The 27,586-nt window shown below is 47.0% G+C and overlaps 1 protein-coding gene across 1 annotated transcript in view; it reads left to right on the top strand.

The window, feature by feature from the left end:
• Positions 1-386: 386 nt before the first annotated feature.
• The window catches only part of FBXW4 (F-box and WD repeat domain containing 4), a 57,733-nt gene continuing 30,533 nt past the window's right edge, over positions 387-27,586 (top strand). Inside the window, 6 exon segments of the mRNA XM_082765047.1 lie at positions 387-525; positions 528-735; positions 11,459-11,554; positions 14,280-14,465; positions 15,630-15,762; positions 18,274-18,368. Of these exon segments, the coding sequence (XP_082621173.1) occupies positions 402-525; positions 528-735; positions 11,459-11,554; positions 14,280-14,465; positions 15,630-15,762; positions 18,274-18,368 (842 nt within the window). The 5' untranslated portion in view covers positions 387-401.

The raw sequence follows: 27,586 nt of genomic DNA, 5'->3' as shown, positions 1-27,586 counted from the left end.
TCGAGGATAATTAATGAGCAGCAATCACCTTGCTGTTCACCTTCCTTCGCCGGGGTGCTGGCCCAGCCAGGGCTGCTCCAGGTGGCGGAGCAGATGCTCTGCCTACCTGGGATCACCATTCCCACCATTAATTATTCACGTTATTAGAGAACACACAGACAAGGTGCCGTTATTAACACCATCTACGACGAACACCAACCCCGGGGGGGGGGCAGTTTGGTGGTGGACGGTCCACGGGGGAGTCCCAGTGGCCCCCGTTAAGGAACTCACTCGCTGCCGAGGGTGGGCTCGGCGTGTCCCCGTGTCCCCCCCCCCGGCCGCCGCCGCCTCCTCCCCCGGAGGGGGGCAGTGACAGGCAGCGGCTCCTGCCCCATGTGACTGGGGAGCGGCTGCCCCCGTCCATGGCTTGGCCTCCCCCGGGCAGCAGCAGCTCCGGCTCCCGGGGAGGAGGGGCAGGAGCTGCTGCTCCATGGGGAGGAAGGGCAGCCCCCGATCCCCCCAGGCGGAGGGGGGATCCCGGGCCGCCTCCCCTCCCTCCTCCCCCCCCCTTTCCCCGCTCTGGGCCTTACCCGAGGAGCTGCTGCTCCTCATCTGCTCCTACCTGGACGTGCAGGCCTTGGGCCGCCTGGGCCAGGTCTGCCGCCGCCTGCGCTTCCTCAGCAGCCGCGATCTCCTCTGGCGGCGCATAGCCCGCGGCTGCCTCAACTCCGGCTTCACCCAGCTCGGCACCGACCTGTAAGCGAGGCCTCCGCGGCCGAAGGGCGAGGGGGAGGCGGCGGCGGCGGCTGGGAAAGGCCGGGGATGCTGCGGCCTAGCCGGTTGCTAAGGGGCGCTCTGCGCTCCTGGCGTAGTCGCTAAGGGGGGCTCCCCGCTGCCGTCAGGGGGCGGAGGGAAGGGGGGGGGCTATTCTCGAAGCGCGGCTGCGCCGTCGTCGCTCTGCGCCCGAGAGGGGCGGCGAGGGCAGGGGAAGGGCAGCGGCGGAGGGGCCGCCGTGGGGCCGCCCCCGGGAGGGGAGGGACCGCGTGTGGCGGGCCCGGGGCTGCTCTGAGGTGTGGGGTCTGGCCCGGGTTGTGCCCAGCAGGGTCGGGGAGAGTGGGGAGAAGCCTTCAGTGCCCCATCAGAAAGCGGGAGAGAGTGGTGGGGGCTTCCCCAGCCCCCCTCGGTGCCAGGCAAGCAGGGAGCAGCCCTCAGATGTTGGGGCTGGAGATGCTCTCCTGAGGAGCTCGGTGCTCCAAACTCCTCCAAAGCACGACACAAACTCCTCCAAAGCACTACACACGATACTTCAAGCCAGGGGAGGTGGAAGCATGGAGAAACTGAAGGAGCTGCTGTGTGCCAGCTCTCCCTCACAGCTGCTGAGTGGCACCTCTGGTCTTGCCTGCAACTACCAGGGGAGGCAAAACACCAAGGGAGGTTTTGGTTAGAAATTAGCAGACATTTCTTCTCAGAAAAAGTGCTCAGGCGTTGGACCAGGATGCCCAGGGAGGTGGTGGAGTCACTGTCCCTGGGGGTGTTCAAGGAGAAGTTGGACGTGGTTCAGTGGGTGACATTGGTAGATGGTTGGAGCAGACGATCTGGGAGCCCTTTTCCAACCTTAATGATTTTGTCATTCTACCAAAGCCTCAAAGACACCTCAGAAAAGTGGTTGTAAGGGACACAGACCTGGCCTAGCATCTGCTGGAAAGCCTGGAGAATGAGCCTAAACATGTTATTAGGTGCGTGAGCCTTCATGGCAGGGGTCCTGTGACCAGGAACGTGTTCCTTCAAGCCTCCTGTGCTGGTATTGCTGGTGATGGCTGTCACAGGGGAAGTGACTGCGTGACTCTGGCTTCAGGGGTTTAAAGTTTTGTGGACAGGTTTGCTGTTTCGTTGTTGATGTTTTTAAATTCAACAGCATGCCTTCAGATTAGGTGTGAGACCTGTTGGCCTCAGTGTGCATGACACCATCATCTTTCTAGATGGAAGTGTTTTGGGGTTTTGGCTTTGGCAGTCCTTATTAAGAATCCAAAGGCTGTATTTCCTCTTCTAAGTTTTATTAGCATATGAAATGCCACTCAGAGGCAGCCACACAATGTGGGCTTTCCTTGCTGCTTCGAGGATCCCGATGGGAAGCTCACGTTCTTTGGGTCTATGAATCGCTTCCTATGTTTCCCTATAGCTGCCATCTCAGAGCCCAGCATGTTATTTGTCATCCAGTGACACAGTAATGTTGCCCTAAATGCTGTTAGCGTGAATCATACCAGAAGGGATGTTTGAGGCCTGTTTTGCTGTCTCATGGTGTTATCTCATCAGTGACACAGACTTGGAGAAACAACCATGGCCCCTGCTGTCAGCAATAGAGCTTCGGTGGTGCTGACAATCCGTGTGTTGGATTTTCAGGCCAGGACTTAAACCCACTCAATTTTTGGAGGATGGCAGCTGTAGCCAGTGGACGTTACAGCCATGGACTGGGCTTTGGAAAGTGAACCACAGTTCCCTAGGAAGTAAGCAGGAATAAGGGCTACAGAATGGCTGTGCGTTGGACTTTCTCTGCTGTGATATATGATTTTGTCTCCCGAGGAAATGAAGTTCTGTATTTTTCATTAAGAATAAGGTGATACTATGCTGTTTCGGTTGCGGGGAGGGATCAGGTGTACAGCTGAGCAGGTGCAGCATGTGTAAGGACCACCACTTCCCCTGCAGAGGAATGCAGCTCTATAAACAGCTACAGAAAAGTTTGCTAGGTCAGAGGGTCTAAGTGAAGGGAAGGGTACTTGAGTGTCACAAGCTCTCAGGGATTTCAGTGCTGTTAGATTTCCTATGAACAGGATCTTTTTTTTTTTTTTTTTTTTTTTTTTCTTTTTTAAGTAATTCTAGGATGTGCTTTTGCACTGAATCCTATTTTCAAGTTTTCTTTAAACAACTTTAGCACAGCATGCTGCTTTTAGCATTGGTCAGCACTGCCCTGGTCCTAGGGAGTTCAGTCTTAGGTAATGCACCAAGCGGCCCTACAAGTCAGTCATATAGGAACCTTGAGATATTCTAGAGGAAGAATCCTTTAATTACTTTTAACTTCTCACACAATCTTGGTTTGTTGTACAGTTATAAAATTTATACCTAGCTGGAAAAGAGTTTAATAGTCTGTGTGGCAGCTTGAGGGTTTAAATAGCCATGTCTCTTCCATACTGACTGCTCCTCATGCATGTCTCCAAGACCAAGAGCAATCTCCAAGATTGTTCTTGCAGCTGAACGAGTGAGATTTGAGGTGAGAGGTTATATTTTATTTGACTGACCAGTACAAGGTAGGGAGGGGGTCTGGCTAAGCTGGACACACAGCCTTCCTTCCTGATAGCAATTCCAGGTAAGAAACCAGTAGGTTGCTCCTTGAAGGTTAAATTTGTGCTGAGTAGGTGTTTAAGCTAGAATATCACTGGATAAATAGAAAGGTAATGAAGGTGATGGGTAGCTGGGCCTTCTTGATAACTGCTTTCTTAATCATACAGCATAAATCCTGAGTTTGTCAAACTTGGCTATGACTTGCTTGAAAGCAGAAGCTTCTGTTGCACGGTCTGGGTAACACACGGCACTAGGTAGAAGATGTTTTTTACTTTCAAGAGGTATTTGTTCAATGCTGTCTGCAACTGAGAAAGCAAAGGCTGGAACCGTTTTATGGTAAATGTACTTAATGAAATAACGTGCATGGTTCTAACATTAAATCTTAAACTGATGGTCCCTGGGAGGCTGGCATAAGTTAAAAACTAGTCTGGGGAGTATTTACTGTTTAAAACAAACAAACAAAAAAAAAACAAAACCAAAAACATCTCAAAGTGAGTTTGATCATTTCTGCTGTTAAATGTTTTTTGATAAGCCATCTGTTAATGCTTGCTAAATAGAGATAAATTTGAGCCTGGAGTGTAAGATAGCTGTGAAACTTACCCCCCCCTCCCCCCACTTGCCCATTTTTTAAAAGGGTGATTAACTTGAAAATGATACCATTTCTTTAAAACGTTGTTTCTGTTACATATATCTTCAGATAATTGCAACAAGAAGATCAGAGGGAATGGGGCTTTAGCTTGTATGTGAAACAACTGGTTTTGTGCAGTCGGGTTGCGTCTAACAGTTTCTCAAGCCAAAATAGGGAACAGAGAAAATTTTTAAGAAACTGCTTGCGAAACCCTTGCTGTAGAGGAGCACGGGAAAGAGAAATTGTAGTACCTAAAACAGTTTGATTTAACTTTTAAAGTTATCTATTTTCCATCTTGGCTATCCGCCTTTGAAAACTGCCAGCTGTTTTTATCTCAGGAAACATACTTATGCTTAAATAATGCTCAATTGATTGGCTGATGATGTCAAAGCAAGATAGGAACTTTATCCTAGGTGCTAGTTGTTATGCAGAAAGGCATATCCACAGCATTGACAGTCTCTCATATTTGCTCTTTTTGGTGGATTCCGCTAATGAGGAGCTGTGTGTGTCAGCTAAATATTTAAGGTATTATTTTGATCATGCGCTGTGCACACAGCAAACTTTTTTCTTCTTTGCTGTGTTTCCATCCACTTCATTCCTTGGCAGGGGGAATCACTAGGTTTGCATTGCTGTGAGTTTGTGTATATTAGGGCTAGCAGGGCCTGACTTGGAAAGGTTCTTAAGCACATTCTTGGTGTTCAAAATGCACTTTTCCTTCTTTGAATCGTGAGTAAGTAAATGCTTAATAGAATATTGTGTTGCTGGTTTGGAAAGGTACAGTGGTTTTAGGTATTTGTGGTTCTTGGCACCTGTCCTGCATGCATCTGTGTCAGGCTCCCTTTTGTAACGTGTTGTCATGTTAACGTTATGTATAGACCCGTCCTGCAATAAGACCTTGTCATGGGGTTGGTAAAAAGATAGTCCCCACGCTATGAGTTTTGCTTCACACAGTCAGAGGAACCGCTTGAGCAAGAGCTGAGACCCCTCTTCGTGACGTAAGGTGAGCGTTTTTGTTCCAAAAATGCATGGCAGCATATCACAGAAAAACATGGCTTAATAATTCTTTTTGCAGCTAAGCTGTAGCTGAGCAGTAAGCACAAAACCTCCGGGGTTTCTGGTGAGTATAGTGATATTACAGTTGTGTCTGGCAGCCTGCGTCTGTTTTGCCAGCTGTTGTACGGGCCCAGCAAGAGCAGTCCCTGCCCTGAAGAGCTCGCTGCCCAAATAGGCAGGGTAAACAAGGGCTGGGAAGCGGAGGCAGCGAGATGTGAACCAGGCTGCCCTCGGTGCAGCAGGTCAGTGTCAGAGCCAGGAATAGAAGAGGGTGCTTTGAGCCCGCAGCCAGGGCCTGCCCGCTGGACCACCTCGGACTGGAGAAATCGGAGAGGCAGAGAGGCTCGTCGCAAGGTGGTTCTTTATTTAAAGCGTGGACAAAGGGAATAAAGTTGCAGCTGGGCTAAACTTATTTCCTCTTTGTTACAACGGAATTTTAGAGGGCAAGTTAAAAGTTGCAACCTAAATAGCTTGACGGCGTCCTCTTTGTGATGTATTAATAGCTGTTGTCAAAATATAGAAATGTTCCACTGCGTGTTTTCTCTCTCCCAGTCTCCCACCCTGCCTTGCCTACAAGGATCACGCTATATTCTCCAGTCCAGAAATACAGATTCATGAGAATTTATCATCACTAAGTATTTAAGAACTAGTGCAAGCATTTCTGTGAGTTAATAAAAGCAGTGTTTTCTCCAGATCTTGGAAAAATATATACACCTGCAGGAGCAGGAAATGGCCAATCTATGCAAGTCAAATCCAAACGCAAAGTGCAGCAATCATGGGAGACCTCTGCCTTCAGTGCTGGAAGGGGAGGGAGTGTGAAGCAGCTTGTAAAGCTGCTTCAGTTTCCTTCATCTTTTAAAACGTGTTTTGCCCAAGTTTCATTACTTTAAGTCAGAAATGAAGGAGGCAGTGAACTGGTGCAGACGATGCAGAGGGGAATCCTCTGGGGAGGACATTGCAATAACGGAAAAGCCTGGAAGAGGGCACACAGCTATTGCTTTGCGCTGGAGAAGTCAGTGGGTTTTAGAGACTCCTGTTAGCTTCGTGTTCTGCCTTAAACTGATAGTTTTGGGCAGTTCAGGCCTGCCAGGATGGCTCCACGATATTGAAACAGCATCTTGACGCAGGAATGGGAAATTTGTTTGGAAGAGTTCGTACTGGCCTGCCTCCCTTAAAATCTTTGTGAGTTCAAAGCAGCAGAAGAATTTTGTCTAGTTCAGGACTTAAGAAACGTATGCTGTGCCTGTTTTATTACTCCTGTAACCTGCATAAGTGAAATAGCTACGTGGTATTTCACTCTGTCTGAATCTTACCCTGACACTCTGCTCCTTCAGATCAGAATATACGTGACAACTACTGAGCAGCTACAGGTTTGTTCACATCTTCCTGGGCTATTCATTTATTTTATTTTATTTTTTTATGTAGCCAAAAAGTCTAAATAGCTCCTTGAGAGATGCAAAATCCTGCCTGGAATTTCTATCCAAGTTCCAAATTCCAAGGCGGGGGATCATCATAAGGGAGGTGGTATCAGATGGCAGAGCTGTACGGCTCAGGCTTGGTGATGATGTTTCTGTTGTTGGGTTTGTTTGTTTGTTTTTGGAAGCATGTCTTTGGTGTGTGTACAGAAATTCACCTGCTCTCCTGGGTCTGAATAGAAGTCTCCAGCTCTTTCATGCAGGTGGATCGCTCACAAGACCCCTGAGGTGGGGCAGGAAACCTGCACTGCCTGCTAGGGTCTGGCTGAGGGAGCTTAGAGGCACCGGAGGAGGCAAGGAGCAGTGAGAGAAGTCTGCAGATCTCTCTTCACCTCGGAGTTATTTGAACCCGTGTCACATTTGAAGGGGGAGAGCGCAGAAGACAGACTGAGCCTGGCGGTAAGCTAAAGAAGGGTCATGCGCTAAAGGAATTCAGGTGGAATTCTTGCACTGGAAGAGCTATTTTGCAAGCAGGTCGACTTCTTGAGGACAGCAACAGGAGCTCCTGACATAAATAGCTTTTCCCTCTTGGCTGTCTGTTGGTGGCCCGTGACTTGCAAATGCACCGAGACCCTGCCACTCAACAGGTGTGTCCCGATTACACAAATAAGAGCAGTTGGTCCCTGGGTTAGCCATCTCTGCCACAGGGCCAAGGTTGAAAGCCGGGCTTAGCCACCGTGACCTATTTGTTCCTCTGAATGACCCTTCGAGGCAGGCTAGAGGCAGGCTGGTGACAGCTTTTATGCAGGCAGCAGATTTTGTCCGCAGAAGAGATTCGCTCTCAGCGGGTCTCTGCAGACTTGCATTTCCAGACGAGCTCTTTCGGCACTTAAAGTGCAGCAAAATGCAAAGCGCTTCGGCGGGTTAGGATGCCCCATGCAGCTGGGAAAATAGACGGTATGACACGGTGGTGTTACCTTCTGTAACACGGTCTGTGTTGTTGCAGGCACCGCTGTTTTGGCACATGCTGAAATTGTAGATGGCCAGGAGGAATCTCCCCAGGACGCAGTAAAACAGAAGCTCCTGCTATTGCAGGAATACCCCTTCTAGTGGCAAAGGAGATTGCACAGGGAAGGGATCATTGAAGGCAATGATGCTGGAAGTGAAGCTCTGGGAGGAGATGGGCTTAATCTCTGGCTGAGTAATTCGTTCTTCTGCTGCTTTTTTTGGAGGCCAGGCCAGCAACTGTCATGGTGGCTGAGGTCGCCTGGGTCAGTGGTGCTGTGGGGGGATAGTCCCAGTCCCTCACTTCAGCAGCTGGGAAGTGGGCTCCAGGTGGAATATTAAATTTCTTCTGGTAACTCTGCCAAGAAAGAGAGGAAATCCATAATTTGAGCAAAATACTTTAACCTCTTTTTGGAAGGGAGGGCGAGGTAGGAAGGGGGAAATGAAAATTCCTTTATAGTGGGTTGGTTGGGATGACTTTTGTCCTGGAACATTTTCCCAGGCTGTGACAAATGTTCAGCTTCTCTTTCTTAGTGAAGCAAAGGCTTTGCAAAGCAAACCTCCACCAGGATTGCATGCAACTGGAAGCGTGCGTTAGCTCAGGTCATGTTTTGCACCACACGGTTTGGGATCCTGATAGAATGCTTTTTGGATTGAGTAGCTAATAAAAAAAGATAGTGTCACGCCACTTCATAGGCTGTTAATAATTGTGACCCCTTAGCAAAGGTGGTAAAATGATGGACTCTGGTCCTTGCGTGGGATTTAAGAGCATTTTGCTTGAATTTCCCTGAATTTTCACATACAGTGTTCACCACTTCTTGTATTTTTCCTGTCATCCTTGTAGGGTGCTGGGCTGTCCTTCAGTTGTGTACTGATGCAGCTCTGTGTTGTTCCTGGTGAAAACAGTGGTCCTTCCTCAGTGAGTCAGCCTCTGCAGTCGTGGAAGTTCACTGCTGGGTGGTTTCTTCGAGAACCTGAATGCCAAGAGCTTGATTTCACAGGGAACTTAAGCATGTAGTGAATTTTAAGCACGTGGTTTAGTGTTTTGCTGGATTGTGTGCTAATAAAGGTCAAGTTATTCAGTGGCTGTGGATAGTGGTCCCTGCACAGCATCTTCCATAGGATGTATCTCTGTGAGGTGGGTGAGTCTGCTGAATCTTTGAATCCAGTTGCTGATGTGAGAGGTACTTAGTTAAGTCAAGTGTAGATGTATTGATGAATCTTAATGATGTTTTTCAGGTCATCATGGAGCAATTCTTCAATTTACATCATGCATAGAAAGTGTGTTGATCATTACTGAAGCAAAACAGACTTATAGGGGAGAAAAGGATCTTTTTTTTTTTTTTTAATCAAATGATTAAGTTTGTATGGTGATGCCTTTTTTATCTGTCTAATATCTGAGAATTACTCTAGGGCATTGCAGTGTTGCTCATCACCCTCGCTGATGTATTTTGGGAGTTGAACTGGAGAGTGCTGTTGAGGAAGCAAATCAAATTATATGTCAGCACTTGATTCCATCACTGGCCTTGATTTAACTTCCGTCTAGGTATAAGGGATAAAATGCCTCTGACCAACACTGAAAATCTTTGCAGGTCATTCTCTGCTGCTGTGGGGTTGGCAAAGGAATCAGTCCAACTTCTGCACCCCCCTTCTCATGGCCTCCTTATGTCCCGTCCCATCTCTTGCTTCTGTTTTGTAATAAGTGGAATTTCTGTAAAATGAAGGGTGAATGCTTCTAAGGCAAGTTTAAATTATCTGGATCCAGAATTGTTGGGTGGAGGAGGCAGGCTGGATGAATTTTATGTCTGCTAACAGTAAAACAAACACCCCCCTGCCCTAAAAACCAGCAAGGGTTTGTGCATTGAGCTCCAGATACCTGGTAGGTAGCAGACCCCCTAGTAGGGCCACTTTTCTAGTTGGGCCCCAATTAGGAAAGTGGTCGACTTTATAAGATGAAAGCTTCATTTTTGACCTTGGATTCACCTTTTTTTGGAGCCATGGAAATTGCATCTAGTCTCAGTAAGGTTTGTGTGCTGAGCTCAGGATATCTGGACCGGTATGTGTTGGGGGGGGGCTGTGGCATGAGTGCATTTTCCATCACCGTGCAAGTTGGTGACTTAAAATCTGTACATGGGGAGAACTTAACTGGGGGCTGAGCGTGGGGAGAGGAGTTTTTGGAGAAATGAGTGGAATTGGATGTAGGCGGAGAGCCTGAACTCTGTCTGGGAGAGTAATAAGCCATGAGGAGGCTGCTGGACCCGACCTGACTTTTCAGTGCTGTGCATTCCTCATCTCAGATGCTATCTGGCTCCACGGGCTCCTGCAAGTGCTCTCTTTAAATGTAATTCCTCTTCTTGCAGCCTAGGCTAGCTCCAGAGATTTAAATTTATTGTTAGTTTTTAAAGGGTTAGGAGAAATAAAGAGCCTGTTGCTTCCTAAATTCACTTTTATTTGGTGTGGCGCTACTGATGATAAACTTCGAGTTGCGCAGGTTTCTAGGGGACGGAAAGCTTTTCTGTGTGTGGTTTCTGTTTTTGTTTAAAATGGGTCACATGCCCAGGAATGCAGTCAAATTATAATGGTGACTAAGTGCCGGAAAGCATAGAAAAGGGGAGGGAAGGGTGAATAGAAAAAAAAAAAAAAAAAAAAAAAAAAGCCTGAGGCTATGGAAGGAAGGCTGGGAAAATGAGACTCTGGCCAGGCCCCAGGGCCAGGTTAGAGATTCCTACACCCATTAACAACCACAGGAGATGTTTATTTACAGGGAGCTACTCTTTGTGTTAAAAATGACAGGACCCAAAAATCTGACTTTTGGGAAGTGCTCTGGGGGCATGGTGGTGATGGGAGAAGGGAACTGGTCCTGGCTGGGCACCAGTCCCCATCTATCAGCGATCTGGGGATCTTCCTTTCTTCCCTTGTGGGGAACATTTGCAGTTGGGAAGTACACAAAAAGGGAAACAACTCTTGTACTCTACTAAGTGGTTCACAACGCCAAGTTACAATGGATAACATTGAGAGTTTCTTATTTATACATTTCTGGTCCTTTCTACCTAAGCAGCTCCACCCAGGATATTAAATAATTAAGCTTATGATATGAGAAAGGTAGGTATTAAAGCTGTAAAGCTGCCTTTTTTCTTTCTTTTTTTTAATCTTTAATCAACTCTGGATCATGAAAGAAAACAGATGTTGAACAGCTGCTTGAACTGGGTAAATTCGAGTAGACACTAAAGGGACCAGGATCCCAGGTCCCTGTGGTACGTACCTTTTGTCACTTTTTGAGCTCTGTTGATCTTGGCTTGTCCCAGTGTCTTTGATTTGTACCCCAGTGACTGGGTGTGAGCTACAGGCTCTCCTTTAGTAACTTCGAGTAACTTTGGCTAGAAGTAGAGAACTTCCAGCGATGCAGTGGAGTTCTTAGTCCTTTGGTGAGCTGCAAAAGCTGGTCCATCTTAACTGGGGCGTGTGTGTTGGCAGGTTATACGGATAAACAAATTGTATTTGTAGTCTGAACCTACCTTGATTTCTAATTACTGTATCTGGTTATGTGATTGTCAGGCAAGTGAGGATCGGGAGCAGTTTCTTTACTACTCTTCTGGCTTCTGGTTTCAGTGTTCTCCTGACTGGTGTTTCCTCCATCTGTTCTTGTGTGTTGTTGCCCCTAGCCTAACTGGCTTTTTTTTAGTCTCTGGAAGAAAAGAGGTGTCTTGTTTCTTTGGCTGCTCTGGAAATTTCTTTGTGTGTTGTCTTGATTGCGTCGTGCTTGAACCTGTGCTGCTGTCTGTGTACCTGTGATCAGATCTGATGCTTGTACAATAGAGGCCATCAGGGATGGCTGGCTTTGTCGATGAACACCCACTCTGCTCAGGGCTCCTTTCTTGTCATCTCCCGCAAGCTACAGTGAGCCCTGGCACCATCAATGTTTGCCGGTTCATCATTTTTGGAGCCAGAGTGGGAACGTACCTGGAACCTGGCTTGGTTGCATTTGTTCTCCGTGTAGCATCAGTCGTGGTTGCTAATCTCCTCTCTCTCCCTTTGTCTGCAGAGCGGCTGGCATCCCAGTGAAGGAGAGGGTGAAGGTCTCTCGCAACTGGAGGCATGGACGCTGCCGGAGGGAGACGGTCCTGAAATGGAAACGAAAGCAAGTGGCTCCTTCCTCTTCTCCTGGGTTCTGTCAGACGCTGAGGGGCCTTGGGTTTGCTTCTGTGCCCTGAACTGATATGTTTCATGCTCCTTCTGATCCATGGGGGTTTTACAAGTGATGTCTAGCCTGTTTTGGATGTTGCTGGCTAGCTGGATGTGGGGTAACTGGAGTTGCTGCCTTGCCCTAGGGATGCACTGTGCCAGTCGAGAGTTCCTCACTCAGTAAGAGCCTGAATTTGGCATTGTTCTGATCTGTGCAGGTCTGGTTGGATTTAGTAACCTTTACTTCAGACTCCAGACTATTATGTGTAAATCTCTTGCTATATACCATGATCCCAGATTTGGACCTAAGCATCTCCTCAAAATGCTTGTTTTGTCTCCCATGCTTTACCCTGGCCCTTGATTTGGGTGTACAAATCTAAAATGCTAACTGCCATTCTTCTGCCTTATGCTGCTTCTTTCTTCTACCTTATGCTTCCCTCCTTCACTACCAAAGTATATATTTGACATCAATGAGAGGAGGGTGGCGTTAAATTCTTTCTTGCAGACCTACTCACCTTTCAAAGCAAAGCACAAGGTATGTCTCTCGTCTGAACAGCACATCTAAATTTTTAGCTTTCACATCACCAGACAGAAGGAAAAATGAGAACAACTACGGTTTGTTAGCTGCTGAAGAGCAGGGACCTGCTACTGAGCTTTCATGCCTTTTTTCTGCTGCCTAGATTGAAGTGGTGGATAATGTGCCACTGCTTGTCTGAAGTCCTGGGAACAGCTGTAATGAGCGGAGTGGTTCTTGGTGCAGGTTGTATACCTGCCTTTGAAGTGCCTGTGACCATCTGTGAAGACAGGCTCTGTGGTTGTTAGAGATCATTACTAAACCAGCTTCCCAAATGAAAATGCAAGGTCTGATTTAATGAGGCCACCATCCAAACTGCATCCTCTAATTTTCATTTATCCCGCTTTCAAATTTGTTACTTGTCCTTATGAAAAAAACATAGAAAAAGGTAAAAAGCTAAACTGCAACAGGAAGAGACACAGAAACTGGCTGTAGTCTGGGGAAGCTGGATATTCACTTGGCTTTAGAGGACTGTGTGGGAGTGGAGGAAGGAAGAGGAAATCAAAGCCTGCCTCAAACCAAAGCTGCTGCTCTAAAGATGCCTCTTATTTTTTCCATGCATATGACCAAATCCCAAATGAACGTTATAACCTTTGCTCAACTGCTCTGTCCCTGTGACTGAAAGCTTCTTATTGGAAATGAGCGCAAGGCAAGCAGGAACATTCTATCTAGTAATCTACCACGTCCTCTTGCTTGCTTCTAGTCTGTTATTGTGATGACATGAGGTGCTGCTGAGCGCAGTGCCTCTGCTGACACAGAAAATCATGACCACTAAGGATGAGTGATCTGCAAAAAAAAAAAAAGAGTCAGGTTTTGATGCTTTCAAAACAGGGAGTCTGAATAGTTTGGGAACTGAAAGGATGTTCTGCGGAAAGGCTCTGGTTTTACTCAATGTTTTCATGGGTGCACTCAGCAATGACTGTGCAGAGCGGAGACAATTTCACACATCTGTGCCCCATAGGACATGAGCCTCATGTCTCTTTGCATCTGGCCTTGTATCTAGAAGGTCAGTTTTTTGATTGTCTGGAGGCTACACAAAGCAAGATCTTGAACAAACAGCTCACTGTGTAAGTGTGCATCGCAGCCTGTTTTGTTTTCTTTATTTTGGTTTTGTTTCAGGAATAAATAAATGTGTTGTGATAACAGACTTGATTCAGATGTTGCTTGAGTATCTTCTCTCTCTTGATCTCCCAGAAAGTGAAGCTTATTTTCCACTTTTAACTTCAATCTTCAAAATACTTTGGAACAGCTCCTTTAGCAGTTCACTGCTTTTGTGCCTGGAACCCCTCTGTAGGGAATTGCCACCAGCCCATAAATAGTAAGGGGCAGAAGGGGTGTAGAGACTCATCCAAAAGATGGGCATCAGAAATCAAGAGAGGTTTCTCTGCCATTACTTTTAACTCAGGGGTGGAAGAGGTGTGAGTGTAGAAAAATACCTCTATATGAAGAGCACAGAATTGTTGGATACCCTCAGGCTTAGCCTGCTGCTTTGCATAATAGTGTACAGCGTGTGTAGGAGATGCAGGACTTCCCAGGAAGATATGTGTTACTTGATGTGCTCTGTTCCTCTGCTCAGATGCATGTGGGACAGTGGCAGCTTTGTGTTGTTTGCTGGGCATCAGCAAATAATGAGGACAGCTAAGACTGTTTGCACCGAGAGCCTCGGATTGAAGGCTGTTAGAAATGCTTGACATAGCTCACAAATGCCTGATAGTCTAGTTTCTTAAAAAGTGCAGGGCTCGTGAAGAGGGGTCAGGGAGCCTTAAGTATTTCCTATCTAAATTCACTAGGCTCTTGGGCATCTTCTCTTTCAGAGATTCCATGCTTCATTTTCCTCGGCTCTTGGTTAGAAAAATGACAGCAATGTGATTTGCTTTATATGTTGCTAAAGAAACTCCACTTCTTAGCTGTGCTATATTAACTCCTGCTTTTTGTATGTGACCAGCAGCTCCAAATTTACAGTTTTCTTTAATTCTAAGTTTTCTTTTTGTTTATGTATAAAATCTCTTTTTATTTTTATTTTTTGTTTGTTTGTGTGTGTGTGTTTGTATTTTTTTGTTTTCCTCTCCCACCCACCCCCTGACCCCAACCTGCTCTCTGTTTGCAGTTTGATGCCCTGGATGGAGTTGGATGGCGAGTATCTCTACCTGTCTCAAGCCGAGAACATCCAGGCCTACCAACTCTGTCCAGATGGCACAAGTTTGCAGCGTCACCCTCAAGCTATCTTCTCTGGCCACCAGGAGGACGTATGTCGCTTTGTACTTGTCAACTCCCACATTGTCAGTGGAGGAGGGTAAGTTGGGTGAATGAAGGGAGCCCAAGGAGCGTGATAGTGAAGCTGGAAAGGTTTTGTGTAACTCCAACCCAGAGCAGACGATTTAATCTTGCTACACGATGTCCTTAGGTTTGGCTGTATTCAGCCCTTGCTTTCTCTCTTAGGATTTGGTTCCCTCCTGAAAAAGCTGAAGAGCTGAGTTTCATGCTGTTGACCTTTGAACTGTCCTTCTCTCTTTTGAACTTGTGCAGATGTCCGCAGGATTGTCAAATCAGGACTGTGTGTCGAGTCATGCAATCCTGACTGATCTGCAAGGTTAATTTCTTTCCCTGTTACAGTCTGGGTAGCTAGGCTGTGTTCTAATACCCAGAACTGCTGGTTAACTGAGACAGCAGTTGTGCATAAAGCTTTCTAGAGACAAGTGTATCCTTATTAGACCTACTGATATAATTGTGGAGAGGGGGAAAACTGCCAAGTATTCCGGCACACGCACACTTCTCCAATTAATTTTGCATTTGGCTGGCCTTTTTCAATTACAGCAAATGACAGAACTGTTATATATAAAGTTTTAGCTATTAATATACTCAGCACTTCAGCACAGAATTGAGAGATGCAAGCATGGCTGTCTGCCCTGGATGCCTTGACACTCTCCCCTGTGAACTGTAGCCCAAAATTCAGGTGAAAATGAAGGCATGCATTTAAAATTCCAGCAACTGTATTGGCTAAAAAGAAGTCTAAGTGTCTTTGTAGTTAATTCAAAATGCAAAATCCTGCGTAACTGCTCTGAAAAGAATGAAAAGCTGAGGCTCTAACATGACACTCCCTTACTCTGTCCGTTCAGCATCCAGCCAGGATTCTGGCAAGCTGAAAGCAGGAGAAGGAGGAATGGCTGCTCTGCTAGTTTCTGCAGTTTAACACAAAGTGGTGGGTGGAAAGTTAGCCAGGAAATTTGTCATGTGCAGCAGATCAGACTTTGAATGGTCAGATGTGGGATCCAGATGGGATTTTGAGAGAACAGGTGATGTGTGAGGAGTGGAGGGTTACTAATGCTGTTTGAATTTCAGCTCTCATGAGAGATCAATCCTGGTCTTTCAGTGGCACTGCCAAGCGGGAATGGAAGGTGTGTGACTAGGCAAGGGAGAGGCAGCTGATACACTCCCTGCTTGGGGTTTTGTTTTTCAGGGATGGAAATATTGTCCTTCACAAGATCCACGGCTCCTACAGTGTCAAGTTCTCTGCTCATGAACAAGAGGTGAACTGTGTGGACTTCCAAGGTGGCCTCATTGTCAGTGGCTCCCGGGACAGAACAGCGAAGGTGAGCAGTGATGTTCCAGCAGCTGCAGGTGCTGCTGCAGTCGTGACCTCAGAGGTCTTGTGCCATGAAAGTTTGTGTCAGCAAAGCTCTCAGGAAAGCCCTGGCTTGCATGTGTGCAGGAGGAGTGCTGGGTATCTTGGCATAGGCTTATGTCTCTGCAAAGATGCTTGCTGTGCCAAGCTTTTAAGAAAGAGATTTGTCAGTACTTTAGGATATCAGCTGCTAGTTTAAACTAGGAAGTACAAAAGAAGGCAGCTGATGTTCTGCTACTTTCATTGTACGTTTGTCTAACACTATAGTGGAAATCCTTGCCAGTTAGTCTGAAATTTGCTGTATGTATCTCAAGCACATCTTTGCTTTGTGATGCAGTGCTGCTTCACATGCTCTCTGTTGTATATTCGATCTCTTTAAAGGGTAGCATGATGTCTTTTCCAGCCCCATGGGATTGTAGTTGATTTATATTTTTTATTTTTTATGGTTCTTGTTTTACAAATTGGGAGTGAAATTAGGCTATAAATATAACAAGCTCCCATTTCTCCCTTACAATTGTTATCACTGAATCCTGTCGCATAATTGCTGGCTGTTTCTTTTTGAGACAGGACCTTGTTGATATTTTTTTTCCTGGATCTGGTTGGCAGTGATGTGTTCCTGCACAGACCTGGAGAGTTGTTCTCCTGAGCTGTAACAAATTCTGTTTTAGTAGTTAAGGAAACTCCACATAGCGATTTCACCTGTGTCCTGCTAGCACGATGCAGTACCTGTAGCATCTTCACAAACACTTGTTAGTGTTAGTAGTGGTTGCTGAATGTTGAAAGTTTTTGCTTTTGCTCAGGGTAGGATGTTGGATACTCTTGGTCCTCGGTACAAATCTTAGAGCATTAATGGAGGTAAAAGGAAAAAAGGCAATTCCTGTTTGACAAGAGGAGAAGGTAGGCCGAAAGAAGACCTAAATGTCTCTTTCCAGGTTTTATAGGAAGTGTGTGTTAATGGATAACCATCTGACAAGGCTGCTGAGCAACTCTACCCTATCTATTCTGGTTGGTCCCTCTGTATGAGCATACTCCTGGGTAAAATCACCCACAAGGAGACCGGTGTTCAGATGCAGAAGGCACTATTTTGAGATGCTGTTTACCTCCCAGGAACAAGGTGTTGATATTGCTTTTTCTGACTTTTAAGCAGGGCTGCTCCTCTCTGTTTTCTGGAGCTTCTTTACTGGGAGAGTGCCTTCTTGGTGCTTCCCTGGCAGCCAGAGGAAAGACCTCCCCTGACCTTGAGAACAAATTCCTGAAGGCCAGGGGGGAATTTAAGTCTGTTTTTCTTGGAGCTAGTGTGAGATCTTGCCCACCCAGTGCTCCCTGCAGCATAGGCTCTAAGGATGTTCACCGTTTATTTTTTACTATCTCTTTTGTAGGCTGCCTTGTTTGCATGAATGAGACTCTTGGAGGGTGGAAGGGAATCCCTACCAGCCTTTTAAAGGGGCTCTAAATGTCTAAGCTATTGAGGGCTCTGCTGAGTGTTGATTAGGACTAAGCCCTGAAGAGCTGCTAATGTACATTCCTGTGTGATAGGCACCAGATAGTGTGCTCTGAGCAATATTTTTAACCTGTAGGAGATAGGGATGCCTTAAAAGAGTTAAGCTTTTCTGCTGCTTTTGCTGACACTAGGTGCTAAATTCCCCGCTGACAAGAATAGCCTGCAATCCTGGGCATTATCAACAAACAAACAAATAGGGCACTCCCAGCTTTGAAGTCCTGAAGTGAAACATTGTGGGTCGGTTACACAGAACTGGGGGGCTCAAGTTCTCTGAGCCAAGAATGAGGGCAAGGTGGGGAAAGTGAGGAACGCAAGCAGAGGCCCCAGCAAGAAGCTGGGGGACTTTATAAGGACCCAGAAACAAAGGTAGTGGGGAAGGTGAACTGGTGGGTGGGGATGTGCACGTGTGCACTGGTGGGGGAGGGAAGAGATTTCTCTTACATTGTCTTGTCAGTGAGCAAGGGGAGCACTGAATAGCCTGGGGTACACTTAAGAAGCTTGCTCCAAAGGGGGTGGCTTTACACAGAGCTATTTTACAGGGTAGTGAACAATTAATTTTATAGAAAATAGGAATGGAAATATTTCCAGGGATGGTGCAAAGTCTTCCTGCACTGTTCAAGAGAGCAGCAGAGATCTGATCAAATCTCACTTCTTGTTTATTTAACTCCAGAAGACGAGAAATGTCTGTGCTGAGTGCTGCCCTAGAAAGCGCGTGGTGATGGGAGTGCTTTCTCTGTTCCTCGTGGTGAAGTGGGATGGAAGGTCATAATCATAAGCTGAGTTGTGTAACTCTGAGTGCTTGTTTTGCCAGTGATGGAAAGGCTCTCCTCAGAAATAAGTAATGGAAATACAGGGAAAGGATATCTGGGAAGGCGAGCAAGATGATTTGGGGAGCTCTTGCAGCACAGCATTAGCAGTGTGCATCCTATCTTCTTTGCCTTCTGGGTGACGTGGCATAATGTGCATCTCTCTCTTTAGGTTTGGTCCCTGTCCGCGGGCAGAGTTGGGCAGTGTCTACATACAGTGCAGACAGAGGATCGAGTGTGGTCCATTGCTATCAGCCCATTATTAAGGTAAATGAGCTCTCTTTATTCCCAATTTCCAACAGAGAGAAGAACTAAAGGAGTTGGATAGGATGTGTGTCCCCAAAAGACTTGTTTTTTTTGTGCCCCTGCACAACAGAGTGGTCCCTTCATAAGAGGCTGTGAAAATAGCCCTGCATTTCTGTTACTGTCACAGGTGGGACCTGTTCAGTCTTACTGGCAGAGCAAACTTTCTGACTTGCTCTGGCTTCCTAGTTAGAAGCAGTGAGCCAGATCCTCTTGAGGTTTTCTCTACTGAAGAGATGCCAACTTGTATTTTCATTCTGTGGCAGAAGAGATGCCAAGCAAAAAGATCCTTACTTTTTTGGCTTGGCAAGCTTGCTTGGAGCTGTGTGCAGTGGTTAGCGCTCAGTTTTCAGGGTAAATTTGGCATGCTAAACAGAGGAAGGTAGAAGCAGAGTTCATGGACAAGTTTTTCCAACCTCTGTCACCTGTAGCTCTATGCTTCTAATGCAGATGTAATGCTACAACTTCAGCATGGAAGGTAAGGGCAAAATACCAGTGTCTTCCAATGTGTTTTTCAAACTGATCCTGTTCTTGAAGAAGTGAAAATCTGAGCAATTTAAACTCTTGCAGTTAAAATCTTATGCTGGCCAGCAGTGCTCTGTCTCTTTGCATTATTAAGCTGTTCTTCTGCATGCAAGAGAGATTCTTATTTAGCTTTCCTGAGGGGAAGAGGAAAGAAGAGCTGGTTTTGCTGTCCACGTGATGTCTTCAACAAGTGAATTTTAGGCTTGTGCAATGCCCAAGTATTTCCCCAAACTGCTGTCCTCAGTAGATGTCTGAGCTTGTTTTGCAGGCGGCAGAAACTTAGCGGTGCAGAGCTAGTGGCATTATCAAGGAAGTGACCCTCTGGGCCTGCTATGATTTTGCCATTCCCTTGTCCCATTGCTCCAAACGTTTGGCACAGATAGTGTTTTTGAAGAAGTGCCACGTGCATTAATGCTGCTGTATGATGTTAGATAGAAACCCTTTGCAGTCTTCTGTGCTGCTAAGGCCCCTTTTCTAGCAGACAGGCTCCGGCTCTAGCACCACGGCTGGTTAGAGCCTAGTGGCATGCTGCTTCCTACTCCTAAGTGATGACCTACAGAGGTGGCCTCTTGTCAGGACAGCGTTCCTCTCCCTGGTGTGCACGCTTGTGCACGCTCTTTGTCACAATATTTACCCACTGTCTCCCCACTCCCCCCTTTCCTCCCTGCAGGGTGATAAATGAGGGGTGGTAGAACAGCTACCCCATGAACAAGTCGGCTTAAATTGTGCACTCTTTTTATGAGACTGTGGACTGTACCAGCCTCCCCCACCAGCCTGCCCTATTCCTTCTTCCCCCCCCCCTATCTTGCCCCTCCATATTTTGGGGAGGGGGGTGGAGAATTAGAGCCAATTAGCCACGTCATTAATTCTTCAATTTGACGGCTGATATAGCAGGGCCTGAAACACGCTGCTGACCTCGTATAATGGGAACCCTGCTCCTTAACATATTGACGATGGGAGAAGTTAATTAAAATTCCACAGAGAGAAGGTGTCGGCTAACCTATAAACCTGTCGCTTCTCAGAACAAATCGCAGCCATCCTAGAAGAGAGAGAGGATCAGAGCAGGAGGGCATGTGGTGGGGGAGGGCCAGGGCAAGGGGCAGGGGAGATGAATTTTTCACTAATAGGTTTTATTGCTTGCTGTCTAATGAGGGTGAGTATCAAGAAGATAATATCTTGTTTCTAGCAAGGTCTGCTTTGGGGAGCTCTGTGGTTTCTGTTTTATTTGCAGGAGCCCATATTTCACCCACAGGCATTCCCTATGCACTTGTGTGTGAAGCTTTTCCTCCCTAGCAGTCCCCATCCTTCTGGCCAGCGCTTGGATGCGCTTGTTCCTCAGTGAGGCTGAACGTGGCCTGTAACCTCCACTTCCTCCTAACCACTCGACATACCCTCCCAGTTCTGCCTCCTCCCTTGCTGCTGTAAACTGGGATCTCCTCCATAAGAATGGATGGTTATGGTGTAGAGCTGCTGTACAATCAGGCTCCGACCACAAGTATTTTGGCCCATCGTTGCTGAGAGTCCACCAGCTCTCTCTGCTGTGTACAGACAGACTTCTGGAACAGCTCAAAGCAGTCGTGCGTGGTGGGGTAGGAGCAGGGAGAGCTTCTCTAGCTCTAGCCATTAGGAATTGCTTTGGAGAGGCTGAAGTTTCCTGACCTGGAGGTTTGCCAAAACTAAGGCTCTCTAAAGCAGTCAGGGCTGGATTCTTACTGAACCTCAGCTGTTAATAGACAGCAGTGAAACTTTTCTTCTTCTGTTTCAGAGATCTTTCTGTCTGTCACTGAAGCTTCTTTAGTAGTCTCCAAGTGCAGCTCCTCAGGCTTTAGTGTTCTGCTTAGAGTCATCCCCAGTTTCCATGTGGCTGTACAGAAATCCTCTCACAGATGTGCTGAGCTATGGAGGAGGCTTTCTTGCTCTTTGTCTCGTGATGCTGGGCTGGATGCTGGCAGGGTCTGCAAGCAGAATGATGCCATTAAGGAAAATCAGGTAGGGTGCAAGGTAGTAAAAAGGTACGAGGAATACCAGATCATTTCTTCCTACTACATGGGGAGAACCGTGGTCAGTCTTTTGTGTTACCTTTCAGTCGTGGAAGTGCCTTCACACCAAGATACGTTATTGGGGTCTTATTGCCTTGGGGCTTCCTAACAATGTTCTGCAGGGTCGTGGGGACAGGGAGAGCATTGTATGGGTTTTCAGCAAGTCTTCTGAATAGCGGTGCTGGTCGGTGCACCTGGGACAGCAGGTGTCACATCACAGGTCAGGGACTAGAGAAGAGTCTTAGAGCACCCATAAACCAGGGTGCCTCACCTTGCTCTGGCCACTAATTGGTGTCCAGCGCTGTCCTTCTGCATGGATGAGTAAAACGCTGTCCTTACAGAGAGGCTGCGTGCACTCAACTACGTTTCTTAGCTGCTTGTAATCCCCTTCCCCCCGAGTTCATTTGCCTTTTGAACTCTGCGTCATGCAGATGTTAAACTTTCATTTAGTAGTGCTTACTGCCATGACTTATGTGTGCTCAGGGACCAGGGCAAGCCTGAGTGCAGTGGACCAATTCAAATGTGTAAAGTGAGGCAAACCCAGGGGTTTCTGGCAGAATAGTGGCACCTTCATGCTTTGTGATTCCCTAAGGTGGCAGTAGCCAGGGAAGAGAAGTGACCACTGTGCACTGTTTAATTTGAAGGATAGGTTTATGGAGAAAACGGGGTCCAATTGCCTGGCATTTATGGCTGCAGAAATACAGGGCTTTATATATATAAACGCAGATACACGTTGTACTACTGAAATGCTCCTTTATTTAGGGGAAAGTTAGTTGCAATGCATTTTTTTTTCTAAAGATAGAGAAGCTTGTAAACTGAAGGGGAAAGAAAAAAAAGTGGACCTTGATGTTAAATTTACTAATAATCTTGCATTCAGAAATTCTTTGGTGTTGGATTAAAAAAGTATTCAACTCTAAGCTAGCTGCTCCTGCCAGGTCTGGCCACTGGAATTTGCTATTTAGATTTTGAAATGTTTATGATGAGAACTGGTCTTCCTGTGTTGTATTACAAGCCTAGCGGATTTTAAACTCAGAAAAGAGATGATGGAGGCACAAAAATGGTTTTTGATGTGCAGCTGTAGATGGAGAGCTAGGAAACCTTTGGTGCAATCTGGGGGAACGACACCGGACTGTAACGTGCCCTGTTGTGGCAGAGATGTGGTTTTGGGGTGTAAGCCTGCAAGATGGTTGGTCCCCTTTCCAGCTATGTCAGCTGGTCTACTGCAGTACACAACCTCTCTTTGCAAAAGTGGCCTTACTGAAGTGCAGATTCACTTCAGAGAGGAGGAAAGTTTGTACCAAAGACAAGATATCCATGTTCAATACTTGATTTAAAGGAAAATGAGTAGTTCTGTGAGCAGCTGAATTAAAAGAGCTTGTGCTCTCTCTATTTCTGCAGTGTTGTAGCTGAGAGCTGACTCCCGTCTCTCTACATGCTGGTTTGAATCTCTGTGAACCTGGTTGCCATTCCAATGGAATATTATGGGGAAGTAATATCTGGGGAGATAGATACCCGTCCCTGTGGACAACCTCAGATGAACTGTAAAAACTTACTCAGAACATGCTGGGGAAAAGAAGGAAGAGAAGGGATACTGGCAGACGCCGTGGCTGAATGGGCCTCTCTTCCAGTGGGATGAATCAAAGCGATTCATTTTGAAGGCTTCTTTTTAATGGTTATCTGGAAACTTTTTGTGAAAACGAAACAATCTGATCTCGCAGGTTGCCTTAAAGCAAAACAACCGACTTGAGTCAGACCAACTTTGCAGTGGTTTTAACTGTACAGCCGAAGCCCTAATGTGCAGCAGTTAAAATGCTTGTTAATGTTCCCACCGCCCTCATTTCTTGCTCCGATTTTATCCCTTACTGCATGTCGAGATGAGCTGTTGGCTGTAGCGCTGCTCTGTTTTGACCTAGCTTTGTGTGGTTAACCTTTCTGAATCTGCTAGGACACAGGACAAGTAACTGGGTTTTTATTTTGGTTTATGCATCGACAGCAAAATAGCAGGCAGCGGTAGTTTTGCTGTCCTTAGGGATCTCTGCAGAGCCTGGTCGGTTTGAATAATTGAGAGGGGACTCTGACCTGCAGCTGTTTCTTAAACAGGGGCAGGAAGAGCTCTACTTGACTGTGAGATCCCAGGGTGGACTCACAGCGTTAGTGGTGGTGTTAAGTACCATCCCTTACTGACCTCAGAGAGCGATCTGGATGCAGGCTTCTAGATATATGCAATAGTCATAACTGCCTTGGTGCTCTTTCACCCCCGAGCTGAAGAGCAGGAAATGAGGATCAGTTTCTCTTTCCAGCTTCTCCCCTCTGGAGCTAAAATGACACCTGTGCCTCATCCGTGTGTCCTGACTGTTCCCTTGATGCTGGGAGGAAAAAGAGTTTGTTTTACTTTCTTAATCGTGTGATAACGATTCTCTTTGGCCTTTTGCACATTGGTGAAGAAAATACATGTCCCTTTTCCCTCTCCTGCAGAAACACACATACAAACACTTCTGTAGGTTGGCAAAGCGTGCAACTTGCCCTTCTTCAATTCAGTTTCTTTGCTTTGTGCATCACAGTTTACACATCTTACCGAGTGCTCCTTTTTTGTCACTTTTGGCCAATACTCTAACATATAGATTGTCTATAACTGTGTGAATTGGCTCACTAGTGGTTACGGGCAGGTGAGCAGGTTTTGGGAAGCAGTAGCTATAACTGAGTCAGATCCCAGACATCTGTTTCTAATCTTGTGGTGCTGTGTTGCATATTGAGTCTTTTTTTTTTTTTTTTTCCTGCCATTTTTTTCTCATCTTTCACCTTGCTTGAGGGGAAAGTCTGTCTCAGAAAGCTTGGGGGAAGCATCTTTCTTCTGTTGCTCGGTTTGCACGGGAGAATCCATGCCTGTTTAATCGATGTGACAGAAGAAACTTAGTTGAGGGGGCTGGCAGCCTTATGCCTTGAGGTTTCTATTTCCAGTTTGTAATCGTTTTCTCTTTGCTTTTTAAACTTACAGGAGGGGAAGGTAACTTCACCAGACCTCGGCCGCTGTTTACCTTTGCTCAGTTGTGCAGTGTGCCTTTGTTTTTCCACCTTTGATCAGTGTTCTGCCGACAGATAATTTAGCAATTGCATCCCAGGGTGGAAGTGTGGAGTTAATGTTAAAATTAGGGTTTTTTTTTTTTTTTCCTTTCCTAACTTCTCTGGCTGATGGAGCAGAGAAGGGGAGAGGGGAGGTGAAGGGGGCCATAAATTCTAGACCTGGTGATTCTGCTCCTTGTAGAGAAACGAAAGCCTCTGATGTCTCTTCAGCACTTTCATTAACATTTAAATTAAGGGTTTGTTTTTCAGGCGGCTTCAGAGTCAGAGCCCTTTCATAGCCTGACACATGGAGGCTGTTCTCTCTTTTTCTCTCTCTCTCTTTCTCCTTGCAAATCAGTGTACAACAGTAATCACTGCTCTATTTTTTTTTTCTGATCTCTTGGGAGGGCAGCGACCTGACAAGCTGTACGAGAGGTTCAAAGAGAATCAGAGAGCGAGTGCAAAGGTAGATGGGCAGGAGGATGCCAGGTTTCACTCCTACAATTAGAGTGGTGTCTGTTCCCTCCCCTGCCTTTCAAAGGCTTGCTTTTGGGGGCGGGGGGTGACAGAGAGGGATGGACATTTCTTGTACGGTGAGAGCCCCAGGTGCGGATGCCTCTAACCAGGCTCAGCTTCCACTGTTACTCCTCCCAGATGAGGCTGGGAGCCTCACTCAGAGGATGCGAGCTCATGCCCCGAGGTGGGAAGTGGAGTTGCAGTGCCCTAAGATAGCAGCCTAGCCCCTCTCAAGGAGTGTTGATTCACTCTGAGGACAGGAGGCTGGTCCTCAGCCTGTGGTTGGCATTTGAAAGGAGGGAGATAGTGGAGGTTGTTGCCCTGAAGTAAGAAACTCACCTCTGTCTGCCCTGCTGCAGTGCTGAAGTCACGCCTGGCTGGGTAGTGGAGCTTACTGTAGAGGAGATGGCTGGTTTGTGTGCCCCTTGGGTCTTGGCTTCCAACAACCTAAACCAGGCCACGTGTTGCTGTGGTGTAGGAGCGAGCTGGTTTAATATCAAGGATTAAAAAACTGTCTTCTACCCGCTTCAGGAATCGTGAGAGAGCCAAGGAACAAGGATATCGAGCTGGGAACCCAGTAGCTAACCTCAAGGTTAGAATTTAACAGGAACGACTTGCAGTGGAGAAGCTATAGAGCAGGATTTGTGGACGTACAGTCTCCATGCCAAAGCTCTTTTTGAGTCTCCCCGTTCTCATCTCCCACCCAGCTGGTCACCACTAGTAGGCTGTTATCTTATGTGGGCTCTGTGGCAGGAGCTGGGGGACTCAAAGTGGTGCTGAACCTGTGTCTTTCATGAGCTAAACGTGGACAGCAGGTGGAGGAACTTGAGCCAATGCATGAGCAAAGTGTTTAGCATAACGAAACCTGCAGGTCTGTTGCTAGGACAGCCGCACTGCTCGTGTCTTCACTCCTCCACAGCATCACGTGTACTTGCCTTTCACTAACACCTTGATCCAGGTGGGCTTTGAAGGATGCCAACAGGATGAGGGCAGCAAACTGGCAGTGGCACTGGGAAGGATATTGCCTGGATGCTGCTGGATCTGCTGCATCAAGACGGATGCCAGAAGTTTTTGCTTCACCAAGATTGGTCTTAAGTGTGCTAGTGGTGGTGGTGGGCATGATTTAAATCATGTAGCTCTTCTGGAGGACATTATTCTAAATCATGCATGGACAGAAGACTCCCATATATGCTGAAAAATGTTTCTGTTATGGTGTTTGTTTTTTCTCCCTTTTGTGTGGACTACCACAGACTGCAGTCTGTCGGTTCTTGTGTCACTGCTGTCAGGTTGAAGTACTGTGTCTGATCTGTTACTGAGCATGTGGTGGTGTCCTTCAGACAGTGAGGGATACAGAACAGCTTTTCAGGGGCAGGTGATCTTGTCCCTATCCCAAGTGCTCTGTAGCTGTGTGGTGGGATGTGCTCCTCTGATCCCATCTGACCCATGCCAGGGGGATTCAGAATGCTCTTTACTGCTAGCATCCATCCACTCTTCCAGGTGCTTCAGCTTCTGGAAGCTCATAGATTCATGCCCAGTGAGTTTCCTCTTCAGGGCCCAGCGCTGTTTGGTGCTGAACGTGTTTTGTGAAGCCCACAGCCAGTGAAAACCAAAGCAATTGGGGATGGGAAGGAGGATGCTTAGTACTTATCACACACGGTCCTCAATCGTGACTTCTGAGCCACCTCCTGTGTTGCTCAGTCTGCAACTTTTCAGTGAGGAAAGCTTTTCATTTAAGCTCTCCAGAGGCTGAATGCCAGCACGGAGCCCAGCTCGGCTGCCCCGGCGGCACTCGGGACAAGTGTGCCTCAGCACCACTGGGGTAACTCCTCCTAAATTCTCTTTGGAAGCTCCACTGTATTTATGGGTGGGGAAGGCGGGGGGATGCCTGCCCTCCCACCTTCCCCCATGTTGTCTCAAAAGGCCCTGGTGCATCTTTGATTAGGTGTAGGTCAAAAGAATTTCCACATCGTGACCTTAATAACTGGGGTTGATTGGCAGGCGGTCTGCGGAGAGGGAGCAGCCTGGCCCTTTCATCTCCCTTGGTGCCGTGCTGGGACAATGGGCCAGCATATTTTCCTTGTTGTTCCTCATTTGAAAAGGGTCTGGTATCTCTACTAGGTACCTGTGACATGGGGGTCTTGATTGGGGTCTCATAAAGGGCCCTGTCAGTGTGTCCAAAGGCCAGGCACACAAAGGCGATCAGTGGGTGGGGGTCTCAGCTGACCACTGAAGAAGGGAGGGGAGGGTCCTGGAGGCACTGGAGGGAGAAGCAACCCCTGATGGGAGACCTTAAAGGGGGGAGGGGGGGAGGAGGCGGCCCATTTTTGTCCCAAACTCATCAAGCACATCTGCAGAATTGTCCCAGCCGCTGCCTCCCAGTTTCAAAAGAAAATGATCGTTTGATAAACCGTCCTGATTCACCACTTTCTCACAAGGGAGGGAGACCCACCTTTGACCTCTATGATTTCACATTGGCCCAGCTCCCCCCCCATCCAATTGCTGGAGAAACTTTGAAATGCATCCCTTGCGTTCCCTCTCCTTTTCCCCTCTTTCCCTTTACACTCTTTTTTTTTTTTTTTCCCCCCTCTTTCTTTTTTAGTCCCCCTCCTCCTCTTCTCCCTGCCCCCATCTTCCCCGCTTTGTAAAAAAAAAAAAAAAAAGCAGGCCTACTGCTCTGGAGTTTAGGCGAGTAATTAGTAAAATCTTTTCTGCAGCACAATAAAACCACGGCGCTTGGCCCGCATATTCCCACCATTTACATACTCGCGGGCATTTGAGAAAACAGGTGGCATTCCCAGTGCATCGTGGCCGATGAAAATCATTCGGAAGGGCTGGGAGGGGAGGGGAGGGTGCTGGGACCCGCTCGCTCCTGCGAGCTATAGGAATGTGCATGAATATATTAAAATGGTTTCACACAATGCTTGTATTTTCCAACGGGAAGAGGCGTCTTCGGGATGAAAAGCGGCCGGGGCCAGACGCAGGCCTCTTGCGAGCTCTCTTTCCCACTCGGGGTTTGTTTGCCCGGACCCGATGGAGAGGGGG

The sequence above is a fragment of the Aythya marila genome (assembly GCF_965140915.1).
Source record: "Aythya marila genome assembly, chromosome: 7".
In the NCBI taxonomy this organism is placed as follows: Eukaryota; Metazoa; Chordata; class Aves; order Anseriformes; family Anatidae; genus Aythya; species Aythya marila.
Note: the sequence above shows the minus strand (reverse complement) of the source record. Positions and strands in the feature narration are given on the sequence as shown.